Source organism: Nerophis lumbriciformis, linkage group LG01 (assembly GCF_033978685.3).
Source record: "Nerophis lumbriciformis linkage group LG01, RoL_Nlum_v2.1, whole genome shotgun sequence".
In the NCBI taxonomy this organism is placed as follows: Eukaryota; Metazoa; Chordata; class Actinopteri; order Syngnathiformes; family Syngnathidae; genus Nerophis; species Nerophis lumbriciformis.
Window position 1 is genome coordinate 68,354,370 of NC_084548.2, and position 19,692 is coordinate 68,374,061.

Genomic DNA, 19,692 nt, shown 5'->3' on the forward strand with positions numbered 1-19,692 from the left:
AAGAAGGTGATTTTTTTAATGGATGAAGACGAGCTTCTATTAGTGACGGCGTCGATGCTTCGTCACCTCCTTCTTCCCGCCAACATGGCCCCGGACGTAGCTTTTAACCTCAATTAGAAAAACAAGCGTCGCGCCATCACTTCCTGTCAAATGTCAGGTCAACAAGCTCCGCCTGCTTGCTGGAGAATATATATTATATTCTGATATTTATAAAAAAACATTTATAAATATATGAGTCCTGACATTTTTAACTCGAGATGCAGGAGGAGAAAGGAAAAAATATATTAGAGAGAGAGGTGAGATGTTCTACTGGAGTCCAGTAATAAAAGCAATCAAGGTTGAGAGCAGTGCCGCAGGCTCAGAAAAGATCGATGCCAAACCACTGGAACTTGTTCTCTACGGACACTGAAATCAGGAGGAATTTACTGACGGAGCAGTTTCACGCTATCTTTGTTCCTTCTTTCCAAAATGAATGAAAGCCGCATGCTACACGGACAAACTAGGAAAACAAACACAAACGTAACAGGACGTCAAAACACAAACAACCAGGAAGACGAACACAAACGTAACAGGAAGTCAAACACAAATAAACCAGGAATTCAAAACAAAAACATAGAAGGAAGTCAAACACAAAGGTAACAGGAAGTCAAACAAAAATGTAAAAGGAAGTCAAACACAAAGGTAACAGGAAGTCAAACAAAAATGTAAAAGGAAGTCAAACACAAACATAAAAGGAAGTCAAACACAAACGTAACAGGAAGTCAAACAAAAATGTAAAAGGAAGTCAAACACAAACGTAACAGGAAGTCAAACAAAAATGTAAAAGGAAGTCAAACACAAACGTAACAGGAAGTCAAACAAAAATGTAAAAGGAAGTCAAACACGAAGGTAACAGGAAGTCAAACAAAAATGTAAAAGGAAGTCAAACACAAACGTAACAGGAAGTCAAACAAGAATGTAAAAGGAAGTCAAACACAAAGGTAACAGGAAGTCAAACAAAAATGTAAAAGGAAGTCAAACACAAACATAACAGGAAGTCCAACACAAACGTAAAAGGAAGTCAAACACAAACGTAACAGGAAGTCAAACAAAAATGTAAAAGGAAGTCAAACACAAATGTAACAGGAAGTCAAACATGAACAAACCAGGAAGTAAAAAAACAAACATAAAAGGAAGTCAAACACAAGCATATCAGGAAGTCAAACAAAAATGTAAAAGGAAGTCAAACACAAACATAACAGGAAGTCAAACAAAAATGTAAAAGGAAGTCAAACACAAACGTAACAGGAAGTCAAACAAAAATATAAAAGGAAGTCAAACACAAACGTAACAGGAAGTCAAACAAAAATGTAAAAGGAAGTCAAACACAAACGTAACAGGAAGTCAAACAAAAATATAAAAGGAAGTCAAACACAAACGTAAAAGGAAGTCAAACACAAACGTAACAGGAAGTCAAACAAAAATGTAAAAGGAAGTCAAACACAAACGGAAAAGGAAGTCAAACACAAACGTAGCAGGAAGTCAAACAAAAATGTAAAATGACGTCAAACACAAACGTAACAGGAAATCAAACAAAAATGTAAAAGGAAGTCAAACACAAACGTAACAGGAAGTCAAACAAAAATGTAAAAGGAAGTCAAACACAAACGTAACAGGAAGTCAAACAAAAATGTAAAAGGAAGTCAAACACAAACGTAACAGGAAGTCAAACAAAAATGTAAAAGGAAGTCAAACACAAACGTAACAGGAAGTCAAACAAAAATGTAAAAGGAAGTCAAACACAAACGTAACAGGAAGTCAAACAAAAATGTAAAAGGAAGTCAAACACAAATGTAACAGGAAATCAAACAAAAATGTAAAAGGAAGTCAAACACAAACGTAACAGGAAGTCAAACAAAAATGTAAAAGGAAGTCAAACACAAACGTAACAGGAAGTCAAACAAAAATGTAAAAGGAAGTCAAACACAAACGTAACAGGAAGTCAAACAAAAATGTAAAAGGAAGTCAAACACAAACGTAACAGGAAGTCAAACAAAAATGTAAAAGGAAGTCAAACACAAACGTAACAGGAAGTCAAACAAAAATGTAAAAGGAAGTCAAACACAAACGTAACAGGAAGTCAAACAAAAATGTAAAATGAAGTCAAACACAAACGTAACAGGAAATCAAACAAAAATGTAAAAGGAAGTCAAACACAAACGTAACAGGAAGTCAAACAAAAATGTAAAAGGAAGTCAAACACAAACGTAACAGGAAGTCAAACAAAAATGTAAAAGGAAGTCAAACACAAACGTAACAGGAAGTCAAACAAAAATGTAAAAGGAAGTCAAACACAAACGTAACAGGAAGTCAAACAAAAATGTAAAATGAAGTCAAACACAAACGTAACAGGAAATCAAACAAAAATGTAAAAGGAAGTCAAACACAAACGTAACAGGAAGTCAAACAAAAATGTAAAAGGAAGTCAAACACAAACGTAACAGGAAGTCAAACAAAAATGTAAAAGGAAGTCAAACACAAACGTAACAGGAAGTCAAACACAAATGTAAAAGGAAGTCAAACACAAACGTAACAGGAAGTCAAACAAAAATGTAAAATGAAGTCAAACACAAACGTAACAGGAAATCAAACAAAAATGTAAAAGGAAGTCAAACACAAACGTAACAGGAAGTCAAACAAAAATGTAAAAGGAAGTCAAACACAAACGTAACAGGAAGTCAAACAAAAATGTAAAAGGAAGTCAAACACAAACGTAACAGGAAGTCAAACAAAAATGTAAAAGGAAGTCAAACACAAACGTAACAGGAAGTCAAACAAAAATGTAAAAGGAAGTCAAACACAAACGTAACAGGAAGTCAAACAAAAATGTAAAAGGAAGTCAAACACAAACGTAACAGGAAGTCAAACAAAAATGTAAAAGGAAGTCAAACACAAACGTAACAGGAAGTCAAACAAAAATGTAAAAGGAAGTCAAACACAAACGTAACAGGAAGTCAAACAAAAATGTAAAAGGAAGTCAAACACAAACGTAACAGGAAGTCAAACAAAAATGTAAAATGAAGTCAAACACAAACGTAACAGGAAATCAAACAAAAATGTAAAAGGAAGTCAAACACAAACGTAACAGGAAGTCAAACAAAAATGTAAAAGGAAGTCAAACACAAACGTAACAGGAAGTCAAACAAAAATGTAAAAGGAAGTCAAACACAAACGTAACAGGAAGTCAAACAAAAATGTAAAAGGAAGTCAAACACAAACGTAACAGGAAGTCAAACAAAAATGTAAAATGAAGTCAAACACAAACGTAACAGGAAATCAAACAAAAATGTAAAAGGAAGTCAAACACAAACGTAACAGGAAGTCAAACAAAAATGTAAAAGGAAGTCAAACACAAACGTAACAGGAAGTCAAACAAAAATGTAAAATGAAGTCAAACACAAACGTAACAGGAAGTCAAACAAAAATGTAAAATGAAGTCAAACACAAACGTAACAGGAAGTCAAACAAAAATGTAAAATGAAGTCAAACACAAACGTAACAGGAAGTCAAACAAAAATGTAAAATGAAGTCAAACACAAACGTAACAGGAAGTCAAACACAAACGTAACAGGAAGTCAAACACAAAGGTAACTGGAAGTCAAACACAAACATAACAGGAAGTCAAACACAAACACAACAGGAAGTCAAACACAAACGTAACAGGAAGTCAAACACAAACGTAACAGGAAGTCAAACAAAAATGTAAAATGAAGTCAAACACAAACGTAACAGGAAGTCAAACAAAAATATAAAAGGAAGTCAAACACAAACGTAACAGGAAGTCAAACAAAAATGTAAAAGGAAGTCAAACACAAACGTAACAGGAAGTCAAACAAAAATGTAAAATGAAGTCAAACACAAACGTAACAGGAAATCAAACAAAAATGTAAAAGGAAGTCAAACACAAACGTAACAGGAAGTCAAACAAAAATGTAAAAGGAAGTCAAACACAAACGTAACAGGAAGTCAAACAAAAATGTAAAATGAAGTCAAACACAAACGTAACAGGAAGTCAAACAAAAATGTAAAATGAAGTCAAACACAAACGTAACAGGAAGTCAAACAAAAATGTAAAATGAAGTCAAACACAAACGTAACAGGAAGTCAAACAAAAATGCAAAATGAAGTCAAACACAAACGTAACAGGAAGTCAAACACAAACGTAACAGGAAGTCAAACACAAAGGTAACTGGAAGTCAAACACAAACATAACAGGAAGTCAAACACAAACATAACAGGAAGTCAAACACAAACGTAACAGGAAGTCAAACACAAACGTAACAGGAAGTCAAACAAAAATGTAAAATGAAGTCAAACACAAACGTAACAGGAAGTCAAACAAAAATATAAAAGGAAGTCAAACACAAACGTAACAGGAAGTCAAACAAAAACGTAACAGGAAGTCAAACACAAACGTAACAGGAAGTCAAACAAAAATGTAAAATGACGTCAAACACAAACGTAACAGGAAATCAAACAAAAATGTAAAAGGAAGTCAAACACAAACGTAACAGGAAGTCAAACAAAAATGTAAAAGGAAGTCAAACACAAACGTAACAGGAAGTCAAACAAAAATGTAAAAGGAAGTCAAACACAAACGTAACAGGAAGTCAAACAAAAATGTAAAAGGAAGTCAAACACAAACGTAACAGGAAGTCAAACAAAAATGTAAAAGGAAGTCAAACACAAACGTAACAGGAAGTCAAACAAAAATGTAAAAGGAAGTCAAACACAAACGTAACAGGAAATCAAACAAAAATGTAAAAGGAAGTCAAACACAAACGTAACAGGAAGTCAAACAAAAATGTAAAAGGAAGTCAAACACAAACGTAACAGGAAGTCAAACAAAAATGTAAAAGGAAGTCAAACACAAACGTAACAGGAAGTCAAACAAAAATGTAAAATGAAGTCAAACACAAACGTAACAGGAAATCAAACAAAAATGTAAAAGGAAGTCAAACACAAACGTAACAGGAAGTCAAACAAAAATGTAAAAGGAAGTCAAACACAAACGTAACAGGAAGTCAAACAAAAATGTAAAAGGAAGTCAAACACAAACGTAACAGGAAGTCAAACAAAAATGTAAAAGGAAGTCAAACACAAACGTAACAGGAAGTCAAACAAAAATGTAAAATGAAGTCAAACACAAACGTAACAGGAAATCAAACAAAAATGTAAAAGGAAGTCAAACACAAACGTAACAGGAAGTCAAACAAAAATGTAAAAGGAAGTCAAACACAAACGTAACAGGAAGTCAAACAAAAATGTAAAAGGAAGTCAAACACAAACGTAACAGGAAGTCAAACACAAATGTAAAAGGAAGTCAAACACAAACGTAACAGGAAGTCAAACAAAAATGTAAAATGAAGTCAAACACAAACGTAACAGGAAATCAAACAAAAATGTAAAAGGAAGTCAAACACAAACGTAACAGGAAGTCAAACAAAAATGTAAAAGGAAGTCAAACACAAACGTAACAGGAAGTCAAACAAAAATGTAAAAGGAAGTCAAACACAAACGTAACAGGAAGTCAAACAAAAATGTAAAAGGAAGTCAAACACAAACGTAACAGGAAGTCAAACAAAAATGTAAAAGGAAGTCAAACACAAACGTAACAGGAAGTCAAACAAAAATGTAAAAGGAAGTCAAACACAAACGTAACAGGAAGTCAAACAAAAATGTAAAAGGAAGTCAAACACAAACGTAACAGGAAGTCAAACAAAAATGTAAAAGGAAGTCAAACACAAACGTAACAGGAAGTCAAACAAAAATGTAAAAGGAAGTCAAACACAAACGTAACAGGAAGTCAAACAAAAATGTAAAATGAAGTCAAACACAAACGTAACAGGAAATCAAACAAAAATGTAAAAGGAAGTCAAACACAAACGTAACAGGAAGTCAAACAAAAATGTAAAAGGAAGTCAAACACAAACGTAACAGGAAGTCAAACAAAAATGTAAAAGGAAGTCAAACACAAACGTAACAGGAAGTCAAACAAAAATGTAAAAGGAAGTCAAACACAAACGTAACAGGAAGTCAAACAAAAATGTAAAATGAAGTCAAACACAAACGTAACAGGAAATCAAACAAAAATGTAAAAGGAAGTCAAACACAAACGTAACAGGAAGTCAAACAAAAATGTAAAAGGAAGTCAAACACAAACGTAACAGGAAGTCAAACAAAAATGTAAAATGAAGTCAAACACAAACGTAACAGGAAGTCAAACAAAAATGTAAAATGAAGTCAAACACAAACGTAACAGGAAGTCAAACAAAAATGTAAAATGAAGTCAAACACAAACGTAACAGGAAGTCAAACAAAAATGTAAAATGAAGTCAAACACAAACGTAACAGGAAGTCAAACACAAACGTAACAGGAAGTCAAACACAAAGGTAACTGGAAGTCAAACACAAACATAACAGGAAGTCAAACACAAACATAACAGGAAGTCAAACACAAACGTAACAGGAAGTCAAACACAAACGTAACAGGAAGTCAAACAAAAATGTAAAATGAAGTCAAACACAAACGTAACAGGAAGTCAAACAAAAATATAAAAGGAAGTCAAACACAAACGTAACAGGAAGTCAAACAAAAATGTAAAAGGAAGTCAAACACAAACGTAACAGGAAGTCAAACAAAAATGTAAAATGAAGTCAAACACAAACGTAACAGGAAATCAAACAAAAATGTAAAAGGAAGTCAAACACAAACGTAACAGGAAGTCAAACAAAAATGTAAAAGGAAGTCAAACACAAACGTAACAGGAAGTCAAACAAAAATGTAAAATGAAGTCAAACACAAACGTAACAGGAAGTCAAACAAAAATGTAAAATGAAGTCAAACACAAACGTAACAGGAAGTCAAACAAAAATGTAAAATGAAGTCAAACACAAACGTAACAGGAAGTCAAACAAAAATGCAAAATGAAGTCAAACACAAACGTAACAGGAAGTCAAACACAAACGTAACAGGAAGTCAAACACAAAGGTAACTGGAAGTCAAACACAAACATAACAGGAAGTCAAACACAAACATAACAGGAAGTCAAACACAAACGTAACAGGAAGTCAAACACAAACGTAACAGGAAGTCAAACAAAAATGTAAAATGAAGTCAAACACAAACGTAACAGGAAGTCAAACAAAAATATAAAAGGAAGTCAAACACAAACGTAACAGGAAGTCAAACAAAAACGTAACAGGAAGTCCAACACAAACGTAACAGGAAGTTAATGCAGCCCTGTGATTGGCTGGCCAGTCCACCTTCCAGCCAATAGCAGCTGGGTTAGTTTCCTGAAGAGGAGAGAATGGACTGAGGTGGGACTCACTCAGGACGGCGTGGCTTTAAGCGCTCATACGTGACGAGTGCAAGTAAACATTAAACCCTCGTGCGTTTTTCTCTTCATCCCCCGTGTGATCGTTCCTTCGAGCGCTCGCACGTTTCAATCATGTCAGGGCGCCGCTCTGCACGCTTCACCGAACTCCATCCCGTTTAATGAGATGTCTGTTAGCGCCGACGTCCAACTTTACTGCCCAGCCCGACACGCTCCTCGTCTTCCTCCGCCGCTCTCCAGAGGATGATGGAGAAGGTGATGATGCAATCATCTCTGGCCTTCCTCTCTTATAATGTTTCACGTCGGCCACTTCTTCTTCCTCATTTCTGGGATGTGGGGTTGGATCACTTTGATCCATTGATTGATGTTCTCACACCCCCGAGAAAAGCAATGTGTCATGTTTTCATCATTTATTCTATTTATAGTACATTATGTCATGCTTCTTTGCATGTATAGAAAAATACAATAATCATAATAAAAACAAACAATAAATATCTATTATAAGTCTGCCCCCGTCCACCCTAAAGGTTTTTCTTTCTGCTGTTCTTTGTATGTTTTTGTTCAGTTTTACAAACCCCGTTTCCATATGAGTTGGGAAATTGTGTTAGATGTAAATATAAACGGAATACAATGATTTGCAAATCATTTTCAACCCATATTCAGTTGAATATGCTTCAAAGACAACATATTAGATTTTTTTTTTTGCAAATAATCATTTACTTTACGTGACAAAGAAGTTGGGAAAGGTGGCAAAGAAGACTGAGAAAGTTGAGGAATGCTCATCAAACACTTATTTGGAACATCCCACAGGTGAACAGGCAAATTGGGAACAGGTGGGTGCCATGATTGGGTATAAAAGTAGATTCCATGAAATGCTCAGTCATTCACAAACAAGGATGGGGGCAAGGGTCACCACTTTGTCAACAAATGCACGAGCAAATTGTTGAACAGTTTAAGAAAAACATTTCTCAACCAGCTATTGCAAGGAATTTAGGGATTTCACCATCTACTGTCCGTAATATCATCAAAGGGTTCAGAGAATCTGGAGAAATCACTGCACGTAAGCAGCTAAGCCCGTGACTTTCGATCCCTCAGGCTGTACTGCATCAACAAGCGACATGAGTGTGTAAAGGATATCACCACATGGGCTCAGGAACACTTCAGAAACCCACTGTCAGTTACCACGGTTGGTTGCTACATCTATAAGCGCAAGTTAAAACTCTCCTATGCAAGGCAAAAAAACATTTATCAACAACACCCAGAAACGCCGTCGGCTTCGCTGGGCCTGAGCTCATCTAAGATGGACTGATACAAAGTGGAAAAGTGTTCTGTGGTCTGACGAGTCCACATTTCAAATTGTTTTTGGAAACTGTGGACGTCGTGTTCTCCGGACCAAAGAGGAAAAGAACCATCCGGATTGTTATAGGCGCAAAGTGTAAAAGCCAGCATGTGTGATGGTATGGGGGTGTATTAGTGCCCAAGACATGGGTAACTTACACATCTGTGAAGGCGCCATTAATGCTGAAAGGTACATACAGGTTTTGGAGCAACATATGTTGCCATCCAAGCGACGTTACCATGGACGCCCCTGCTTATTTCAGCAAGACAATGCCAAGCCACGTGTTACATCAACGTGGCTTCATAGTAAAAGAGTGCGGGTACTAGACTGGCCTGCCTGTAGTCCAGACCTGTCTCCCATTGAAAATGTGTGGCGCATTATGAAGCCTAAAATACCACAACGAAGCAACTTAAGCTGTACATCAAGCAAGAATGGGAAATAATTCCACCTGAGAAGCTTAAAAAATGTGTCTCCTCAGTTCCCAAACGTTTACTGAGTGTTGTTAAAAGGAAAGTCAATGTAACACAGTGGTGAACATGCCCTTTCCCAACTACTTTGGCACGTGTTTCAAATAATAAAAATAAATAAAAATAAAAACTAGAACAGCCTAATAGCTATAACTAGTATGCATATATCTAAAAAAGGCTTTTAAAAAAAAAGAAAAAAAAGAAGGGTTTTTAAGCCTATTTTTAAAGCATCCACAGTCTGTGGTGCCCTCAGGTGGTCAGGGAGAGCGTTCCACAGACTGGGAGTGTGTCTCCTCAGTTCCCAAACGTTTATTGAGTGTTGTTAAAAGGAAAGGCAATGTAACACAGTGGTGAACATGCCCTTTCCCAACTACTTTAGCACGTGTTGCAGTTATGAAATTCTAAGTTAATTATTATTAAAAAAAAATAAAAATAAAGTTTATGAGTTTGAACATCAAATATGTTGTCTTTGTAGTGCATTCAATTGAATATGGGTTGAAAAGCATTTGCAAATCATTGTATTCCGTTTATATTTACATCTAACACAATTTCCCAACTCATATGGAAACGGGGTTTGTGATAGTAATGACTAGAAAATCTGTCATTTGGTAAAGCGGCAATATTTAGAGCGCTATGCGGCCGTGGACGACATACATGACAATAAATGATATCTTGATGAAACATATTTTTATGGAAATGTAATCAAAAACGAACAAACGTATATAAACACTTTGTAGGGCGCAACAAATGACTTAGATTCAACTTAATGACAAAGACTATTTCCTGACTGGGCAACACACCGTCGCCCGTACACTACTGCCATCTAACGTCTTGGAATTGCAACTGCATCCGTTTTCTACTTGCAAATGAGACGCAGATGTGTAAGAAAACAATATAACGTAAACAAATGTTGAATACAAAAAAAATATATATATAAAAAAACATTTATTAACACGTGAACATACACAGAAGTAACGATACTTTGTACCCTTAAGTCGAGGGTTTGGCAACCGGCGGCTCGTTAGCCCCGCCTTAGTGGCTCCCTGGAGCTTTTTCAAAAATCTACGAAAATGGAAAAAGATGGTGGAAAAAATATATTTTTGATTTTATTATGGTTTCTGTAGGAGGACAAACATGACATAAACCATTGTTATAAATCCCACTGTTTATATTAAACATATATTAAACACTGATGAGAGTATTTGGCAAGCGCCGTTTTGTCCTACTCATTTTGCCGGTCCTTGAACTCGCCGTAGTTTGTTTACATGTACAACTTTCTCCGACGCTGCCACAGAAAGAGGTGTTTTATGCCGCCCCTTCTTTGTCTCATTTTGTCCACCAAACCTTTTATGCTGTGCGTGAATACACAAATGTGAGTGTCAGTCATTTCCAGGAGTTATCTCACCCTCCGAGAAGCCTCCGTTTTACTAATGCCTTCCAATGTTGTAAAAATGTGTAGAATAAACATTACATTTCAACATTTCTGTCAACGAAGATTTGCGTCAGCCTGCGACACATAGTCATATTGATAGTAGGCTAATATAGACACTTACATCGTGTGTTGTCTTCATTATTGCACTTATATAAGACTTTTAAAGTCACTTTGATAGTAGGCTAGTATATTAATATAGACATGTACATCATGTGCTGCCTTCATTAAAACACTTATATACGACTTTTAAAGTCACTTTGATAGTAGGCTAGTATATTAATATAGACATGTACATCATGTGCAGCCTTCATTATAACACTTATATAAGAGTTTTAAAGTAATTTTGATAGTACGCTAACATAGCTAATATAGACACTTACATCATGTGTTGTCTTCATTATAACACTTATATAAGAGTTTTAAAGTCATTTTGATAGTAGGCTAATATAGACACTTACATCATGTGTTGTCTTCATTATAACACTTATATAAGACTACTAAAGTCATTTTGATAGTAGGCTAATATAGACACTTACATCATGTGTTGTCTTCATTAAAACACTTATATATGACTTTTAAAGTCATTTTGATAGTAGGCTAATATAGACACTTACATCATGTGTTGTCTTCATTATAACATTTATATAAGACTTTTAAAGTCATTTTGATAGTAAGCTAGTATAGCTATTATCGACACTTACATTATGTGTTGCCTTCATTAATAACACTTATATACGACTTTTAAAGTAATTTTGATAGTAGGCCAATATAGACACTTACATCATGTGTTGCCTTCATTATAACACTTATATAGGACTTTTAAAGTCATTTTGACAGTAGGCTAGTATAGCTAATCTAGACACTTACATCAAGTGTTGCCTTCATTATAACACTTATATAAGACTATTAAAGTCATTTTGATAGTAGGCTAGTATAGCTATTATAGACACTTAAATCATGTGTTGTCTTCATTATAACACTTACATTAGACTTTTAAAGTCATTTTGATAGTAGGCTAATATAGACACTTACATAATGTGTTGCCTTCATTATAACACTTATATAAGACTTTTAAAGTCATTTTGATAGTAGGCTAATATAGCCAATATAGACACTTACATCATGTGTTGTCTTCATTATAACACATATACAAGACGTTTAAAGTCATTTTGATAGTAGGCTAATATAGACACTTACATGATGTGCCGCCTTCATTATAACACTTATATAAGACTTTTAAAGTCATTTTGATAGTAGGCTCATATAGACACTTACATCATGTGTTGCCTTCATTATAACACTTATATAAGACTTTTAAAGTAATTTTGATAGTAGGCTAATATAGACACTTACATCATGTGTGGCCTTCATTATAACACTTATGTAAGACTTTTAAAGTAATTTTGATAGTAGGCTAATATAGCTAATATAGACACTTACATCATGTGTTGTCTTCATTATAACACTTATATAAGACTTTTAATTTTTTCCGGCTCCATACATATTTTTTGGGGGGTATTTTTGGTCCAATGGGGCTCTTTCAACATTTTCAGTAGATTCCCAGGTAGCGGAAATGTGTTCCGTATTGAAGTCAAATGTTGCCAGATGTCATGTGATCCAATGACTTGGGCAACTAGTTTAGGTTAGTTTATCATGCTCCTGACACTGGCGCCTTGACGCTATCTAAACATCGTCCCCAGAGGCGTGTCTCATCTGGTCCTGAGAGAGGGCTGCCATGTGTGTGTGTGTGTGTGTGTGTGTGTGTGTGTGTGTGTGTGTGTGTGTGTGTGTGTGTGAGGGCCCTCTGCTCCAGAATGAGGAAGGTTCCACACCAACCTGATCTTACACTATTGACAATGCTATCGACTCTAACAGGATCAATATTACAAAAAACAGATGCACGTTGGGGCTTGCAATCTTTTTCCGATGCCTGTGGAGTCCTAAAGGCGGCTTGGGCCAGTCTGTTGCCATGGCAACAACCTCCCGGCTAACCTTGAAAGGCGCGTCGAGATCTCTGGACAAGTTACTGTTGTGTTTATTACCTCCACCAAGTGCAAGATAACATCTACTTTCTTCTCTTTTTTTTTAAACAATAAATGTTTGTCAGCCCGCAAATTCCTTCGTTTCGGTTCGACTTCAACTCGCGTACTCACACCTGAGCATCGTCACGCTATTAGGCATAGAGATAACTAGATGTGTCACGCCCGTTTAAACTGCGGGCCGACAACGGGCCTAAGCTAGTAGGGGCAAAGTGGCCGGACAGGACATGTAAGAGAAAATATGGAGAACAAAAGACGTTAAAATAATATCGATATGGCAGACATTTATCCATGAAAATATGGAGAATCAAAAACGTTAAAATAATATTGAAAAAGCTGACATTTATCCATGAAAATATGGAGAACCAAAGACGTTAAGACAATATCGAAACGACTGACATTTATCCATGAAAATATGGAAAACAAAAGACGTTCAAATAATATCGAAACGTCACACATTTATAATTGAAAATATGGAGAATCAAAGACGTTAAAATAATTTCGAAACGGCTGACATTTGTCCATGAAAATATGGACAACCAAAGACTTTAAAATAATTTCGAAAAAGCTGACATTTATCCATGAAAATATGGAGAACCAAAGACGTTAAAATATTATTGAAATGGCAGACATTTGTCTATGAACATATGGAGAACCAAAGACGTTAAAATAATATCGAAACGGCACACATTTATCAATGAAAATATGGAGAATCAAAGACGTTAAAATAATATTGAAAAAGCTGACATTTATCCATGAAAATATGGAGAACCAAAGACGTTAAGGTAATATCGAAACGACTGACATTTATCCATGAAAATATGGAAAACAAAAGACGTTAAAATAATATCAAAATTGCAGACATTTATCCATGAAAATATAGAGAACCAAAGATGTTCAAATAATATCGAAACGGCATACATTTATCCATGAAAATATGGAGAACCAAAGACGTTAAAATAATATCGAAATTGCAGACATTTGTCCATGAAAATATGGAGAACCAAAGATGTTAACATTTTTTTGAAACGGCATACATTTATCCATGAAAATATGGAGAACCAAAGACGTTAAAATAATATCGATACGGCAGACATTTTTATCCATGAAAATATGGTGAACCAAAGACTTTAAAATAATATCGAAAAAATGCACATATTTATCTATTAAAATATGGAGAACCAAAGACTTTAAAATAATATCGAAACGGCAGACATTTGTCCATGAAAATATGGAGAACAAAGACGTTAAAATAATTTCGAAAAAGCTGACATTTATCCATGAAAATATGGAGAACCAAAGACGTTAAAATATTATTGAAATGGCAGACATTTGTCTATGAACATATGGAGAACCAAATACGTTAAAATAATCAAATACGTTAAAATAATATCGAAACGGCACACATGTATCAATGAAAATATGGAGAATCAAAGACGTTAAAATAATTTCGAAACGGCTGACATTTATCCATGAAAATATGGACATTTAAAAACGTTAAAATAATATTGAAAAAGCTGACATTCATCCATGAAAATATGAAGAACCAAAGACGTTAAAATAATATCGAAATTGCAGACATTTGTCCATGACAATATAGAGAACCAAAGATGTTAAAATAATATCGAAACGGCAGACATTTATCCATGAAAATATGAAGAACCAAATACGTTAAAATAATATCAAAACGGCAGACATTTGTATCCATGAAAATATGGAGAACCAAAGACTTTAAAAAAATATCGAAAAAATGCACACATTTATCTATTAAAATATGGAGAACCAAAGACTTTAAAATAATATCGAAACGGCAGACATTTGTCCATGAAAATATGGAGAACCAAATACCGTATTTTCCGCACTATAAGGCGCACCTAAAAACCACAAATGTTCTCAAAAGCTGACAGTGCGCCTTATAACCCGGTGCGCTTTATTACGATTCATTTTCATAAAGTTTCGATCTCGCAACTTCGGTAAACAGCCGCCATCTTTTTTCCCGGTAGAACAGGAAGCGCTTCTTCTTCTACGCAAGCAACCGCCAAGGAAAGCACCCGCCCCCATAGAACAGGAAGTGCTTCTTCTTCTACTGTAAGCAACCACCCGCCCCCGGAAGAAGAAGAAAAAACGCGCGGATATCACCGTACGTTTCATTTCCTGTTTACATCTGTAAAGACCACAAAATGGCTCCTACTTAGCGACAAGGATCCGGTTCATAAAAAGACGCAATCTCTCCATCCGCACACGGATTACTACCGTATTTCACAGCAACTGATATTCCTGTGAACCGCACTGTGGAACGGGAGCACGTACGGTGAATATTCGCACCACAGGGAATGAGAAGTCATCCTTCACTGTGGTTCTAGCTTGCCATGCTAACTTCCACCCATGGTGATATTCAAAAGGAAGACCTTGCCAAAAGAGACCTTTCCAGCCGGCGTCATCATAAAAGCTAACTCGAAGGGATGGATGGATGAAGAAAAGATGAGCGAGTGGTTAAGGGAAGTTTACGCGAAGAGGCCGGGTGGCTTTTTTCACACAGCTCCGAAGGCGAACACACCTTCACTAAGACGGGCAGACAGCGCCGGACGACATACGCCAACATTTGCCAGTGGATCGTAAATGCCTGGGCAGATATTTCGGTCACAACTGTGGTCCGAGCTTTCCGGAAGGCAGGATTCACAGAACTACTGGACAACACTGACTCCGATGACTTCGACGAGACGGAACCGGCCATTTTGCATCCCACGCTTGCGCAACTTTTCAATTCGGACACCGAAGACGAAGAATTCGAAGGATTTACGAATGAAGAATAACTTCAGAAGGTGAGCGCTATGTTTATTTTGTGTGTTGTGACATTAACGTTCGAGCAACATTATGTTGCTATTGCTCTACACCATTTTGAATTTTACTATGTTTGTGATTGCACATTTGCGTACATTTTGGAACAGAGTTGTTAGAACGCTGGTTTTCAATATATTATTAAAGTTTGACTGAACTATCTGACTGTTTTTTTGACATTCCCTTTAGCGCAGCGTAGGCGCGGCTTATAATCCGGGGCGGCTTATTGGTGGACAAAGTTATGAAATATGTAATTCATTGAAGGTGCGGCTAATAATCCGGTGCGCCTTATAGTGCGGAAAATACGGTATGTTAAAATAATATCGGAATGGCAGACATTAAGTCCATGAAAATATGGAGAACCAAAGACGTTAAAATAATTTCGAAAAAGCTGACATTTATCCATGAAAATATGGGGAACCAAAGACGTTAAAATAATATTGAAACGGCAGACATTTGTCCATGAACATATGGAGAACCAAAGACGTTAAAATAATATCGAAACGGCACACATTTATCAAAGAAAATATGGAGAATGAAAGACGTTAAAATAATTTCGAAACGGCTGACATTTATCCATGAAAATATGGAGAATCAAAAACGTTAAAATAATATTGAAAAAGCTGACATTTATCCATGAAAATATGGAAAACCAAAGACGTTAACGAAATATCAAAACAACAAACATTTGTAAATAAAAATATGGAGAAGAAAAGACGTTAAAATAATATCGAAATGGCAGACATTAATCAATGAATATATGAAGAACCAAAGACGTTAAAATAATATCGAAACGGCAGACATTTATCCATGAAAATATGGAGAACCAAAGACTTTAAAAAAATATCGAAAAAATGCACACATTTATCTATTAAAATATGGAGAACCAAAGACTTTAAAATAATATCGAAACGGCAGACATTTTCCATGAAAATATAGAGAACCAAAGACGTGAAAATAATATCGAAAAGGCAGACATTTGTCCATGAAAATATGGACAACCAAAGACGTTAAAATAATATCGAAACGGCAGACATTTATCCATGAAAATATGGAGAACCAAAGACGTTAACAAAATATCGAAATGGCAAACATTTTCCTATATAAATATGGAAAACCAAAGATATTTACGAAATATCGAAACAGCAGACATTTATAAATGAAAATGTGGAAAACAAAAGACGTTACAATAATATCGAAATTGCAGGCATTTGTCCATGAAAATATGGAGAACAAAAGATGTTAAAATAATATCGAAACTGCAGACATTTGTCCATGAAAATATGGAGAACCAAATACGTTGAAATAATATCGAAATGGCAGACATTTTTATCCATTAAAATATGGACAACCAAAGACGTTAAAATAATATCAAAACGGCTGACATTTATCCATGAAAATATGGAGAACCAAAGACTTTAAAATAATATCGTAACGGTACACATTTATCCATGTAAATATGGGGAACCAAAGATGTTAAAATAATATTAAAACAGGAGACATTTGTCCATGAAAATATGGAGAACCAAATATGTTAAAATAATATCAAAATGGCAGACATTTGTTGTCCATGAAAATATGGAGAACCAAATACGTTAAAATAATATCGAAATGCCAGATATTTGTTCATGAAAATATTGAGAACCAAAGACGTTAAAATGATATCGAAACGGCAGACATTTATCCATGAAAATATGGAGAACCAAAGATGTTAAAATAATATCAAAACGGCAGACATTTATATCCATGAAAATATGGACAACCAAAGACTTTAAAATAATATCAAAACGGCTGACTTTTATCCATGAAAATATGTAAAACTAAAGACGACAAAATAATATCGAAACGGCTCACATTTATCCACTAAAATATGGAGAACCATAATATCGAAACGACAGACATTTTGTCCATGAAAATATGGAGAACCAAAGATGTTAAAATAATATCAAAACGGCAGACATTTTTATCCATGAAAATATGGACAACCAAAGACGTTAAAATAATATCGAAACAGCAGACAATTATCCATGAAAATATGGAAAACCAAAGACGTTAAAATAATATCGAAATGGCAGACATTTGTTGATGAGAATTTGGAAAACTAAAGACGTTAAAATAATATCAAAACGGCTGACATTTATCCATGAAAATATGGACAACCAAAGACTTTAAAATAATATCAAAACGGCAGACATTTTTATTCATGAAAATATGGACAACCTAAGACGTTAAAATAATATCGAAACAGCAGACAATTATCCATGAAAATATGGAAAACCAAAGACGTTAAAATAATATTGAAATGGCAGACATTTGTCCATGAGAATTTGGAAAACTAAAGACGTTAAAATAATATCAAAACGGCTGACATTTATCCATGAAAATATGGAGAACCAAAGACGTTAAAATAATATCGAAACAGCAGACATTAATTTATGATGGTGTCCACTCTCCAAAGTGATGCTATGCATTAGCATTACATTACTTCATAAAAGTACAGTAGTTGTTTGTTCTACATTCTCATGTCTTGTTTTCCATACAGAACTCATTACTGCAGCATATTAAAATGCTTCAGTTGATGTCCCATTATTAAGCTCCCGTGCCATAAAAAGCTGTAAAAAAAATAAAAGTTGATTGGTACCGCAGAAGATGGCTGCCTGACATTTTCTTTCTTCTCCAGTGGTGGATATTAAAAATACACGTGCATTGTTTTGCATATCAATAAGCTGACATTGCCAGTATATAAAGTACGTGTATGTATGTATGTATGCACCGGGGGTACTCACTATTATGCTCTTGTTCCTCCTCCACGTTTCCCATCACCATGGCCGGAACGCCGAACGCTGAAGCCAACACCCACACGCAGATGTTCACCACCTGGATACCAGACACAAATTATTATACTGCTATATTAAAATATATATACTGCTATATTAGTATCATTACTCATTCAACATTCTAAACTTTTTTGTTTCCAAAACATTTGTCTTGAGCAAAGTCAGATAACATGATTCATGTACGATAATGTACCATATTTACACCATTTACTACTAATGTACTATAATGTACCATATTTACACCATTTACTTCTAATGTACTATAATGTACCATATTTACACCATTTACTTCTAATGTACTTTAATGTACCATATTTACACCATTTACTTCTAATGTACTATAATGTACCATATTTACACCATTTACTACTAATGTACTATAATGTACCATATTTTCACCATTTACTTTTAATGTACCATATTTACACAATTAACTTCTAATGTACTATATAATGTACCATGTTTACACCATTTACTTCTAATATACTATAATGTACCATATTTACACCATTTACTTCTAATGTACTATAATGTACCATATTTACACCATTTACTTCTAATGTACTATAAAGTACCACATTTACACCATTTACTTCTAATGTACTATAATGTACCATATTTACACCATTTACTTCTAATGTACGATAATGTACCATATTTACACCATTTACTTCTAATGTACGATAATGTACCATATTTACACCATTTACTTCTAATGTATTATAATGTACCATATTTACACCATTTACTTCTAATGTATTATTATGTACCATATTTACACCATTTACTACTAATGTACTATAATGTACCATATTTAAACCATTTACTTCTAATGTACTATAATGTACCATATTTACACCATTTACTTATAATGTACTATAATGTACCACATTTTCACCATTTACTTCTAAAGTACTATAATGTACCATATTTACACCATTTACTACTAATGTACTATAATGTACCATATTTACACCATTTACTTCTAATGTACTACAATGTACCATATTTACACCATTTACTTCTAATGTACTATAATGTACCATATTTACACCATTTACTTCTAATGTACTATAATGTACCATATTTACACCATTTACTTCTAATGTACGATAATGTACCATATTTACACCATTTACTTCTAATGTACGATAATGTACCATATTTACACCATTTACTTCTAATGTATTATAATGTACCATATTTACACCATTTACTTCTAATGTATTATTATGTACCATATTTACACCATTTACTACTAATGTACTATAATGTACCATATTTAAACCATTTACTTCTAATGTACTATAATGTACCATATTTACACCATTTACTTATAATGTACTATAATGTACCACATTTTC

At 34.5% G+C, this 19,692-nt stretch overlaps 1 protein-coding gene across 2 annotated transcripts in view; it reads right to left on the reverse strand.

Moving 5' to 3' along the window:
• oprl1 (opiate receptor-like 1) overlaps nt 1-19,692 on the reverse strand; it is an 81,760-nt gene that overhangs the window by 16,593 nt on the left and 45,475 nt on the right. For both annotated transcript variants that reach the window (XM_061925027.1, XM_061925019.1), the window contains one exon: nt 18,278-18,368. In XM_061925027.1, the coding sequence (XP_061781011.1) occupies nt 18,278-18,368 (91 nt within the window). The remainder of the gene's footprint in view (nt 1-18,277; nt 18,369-19,692) is intronic.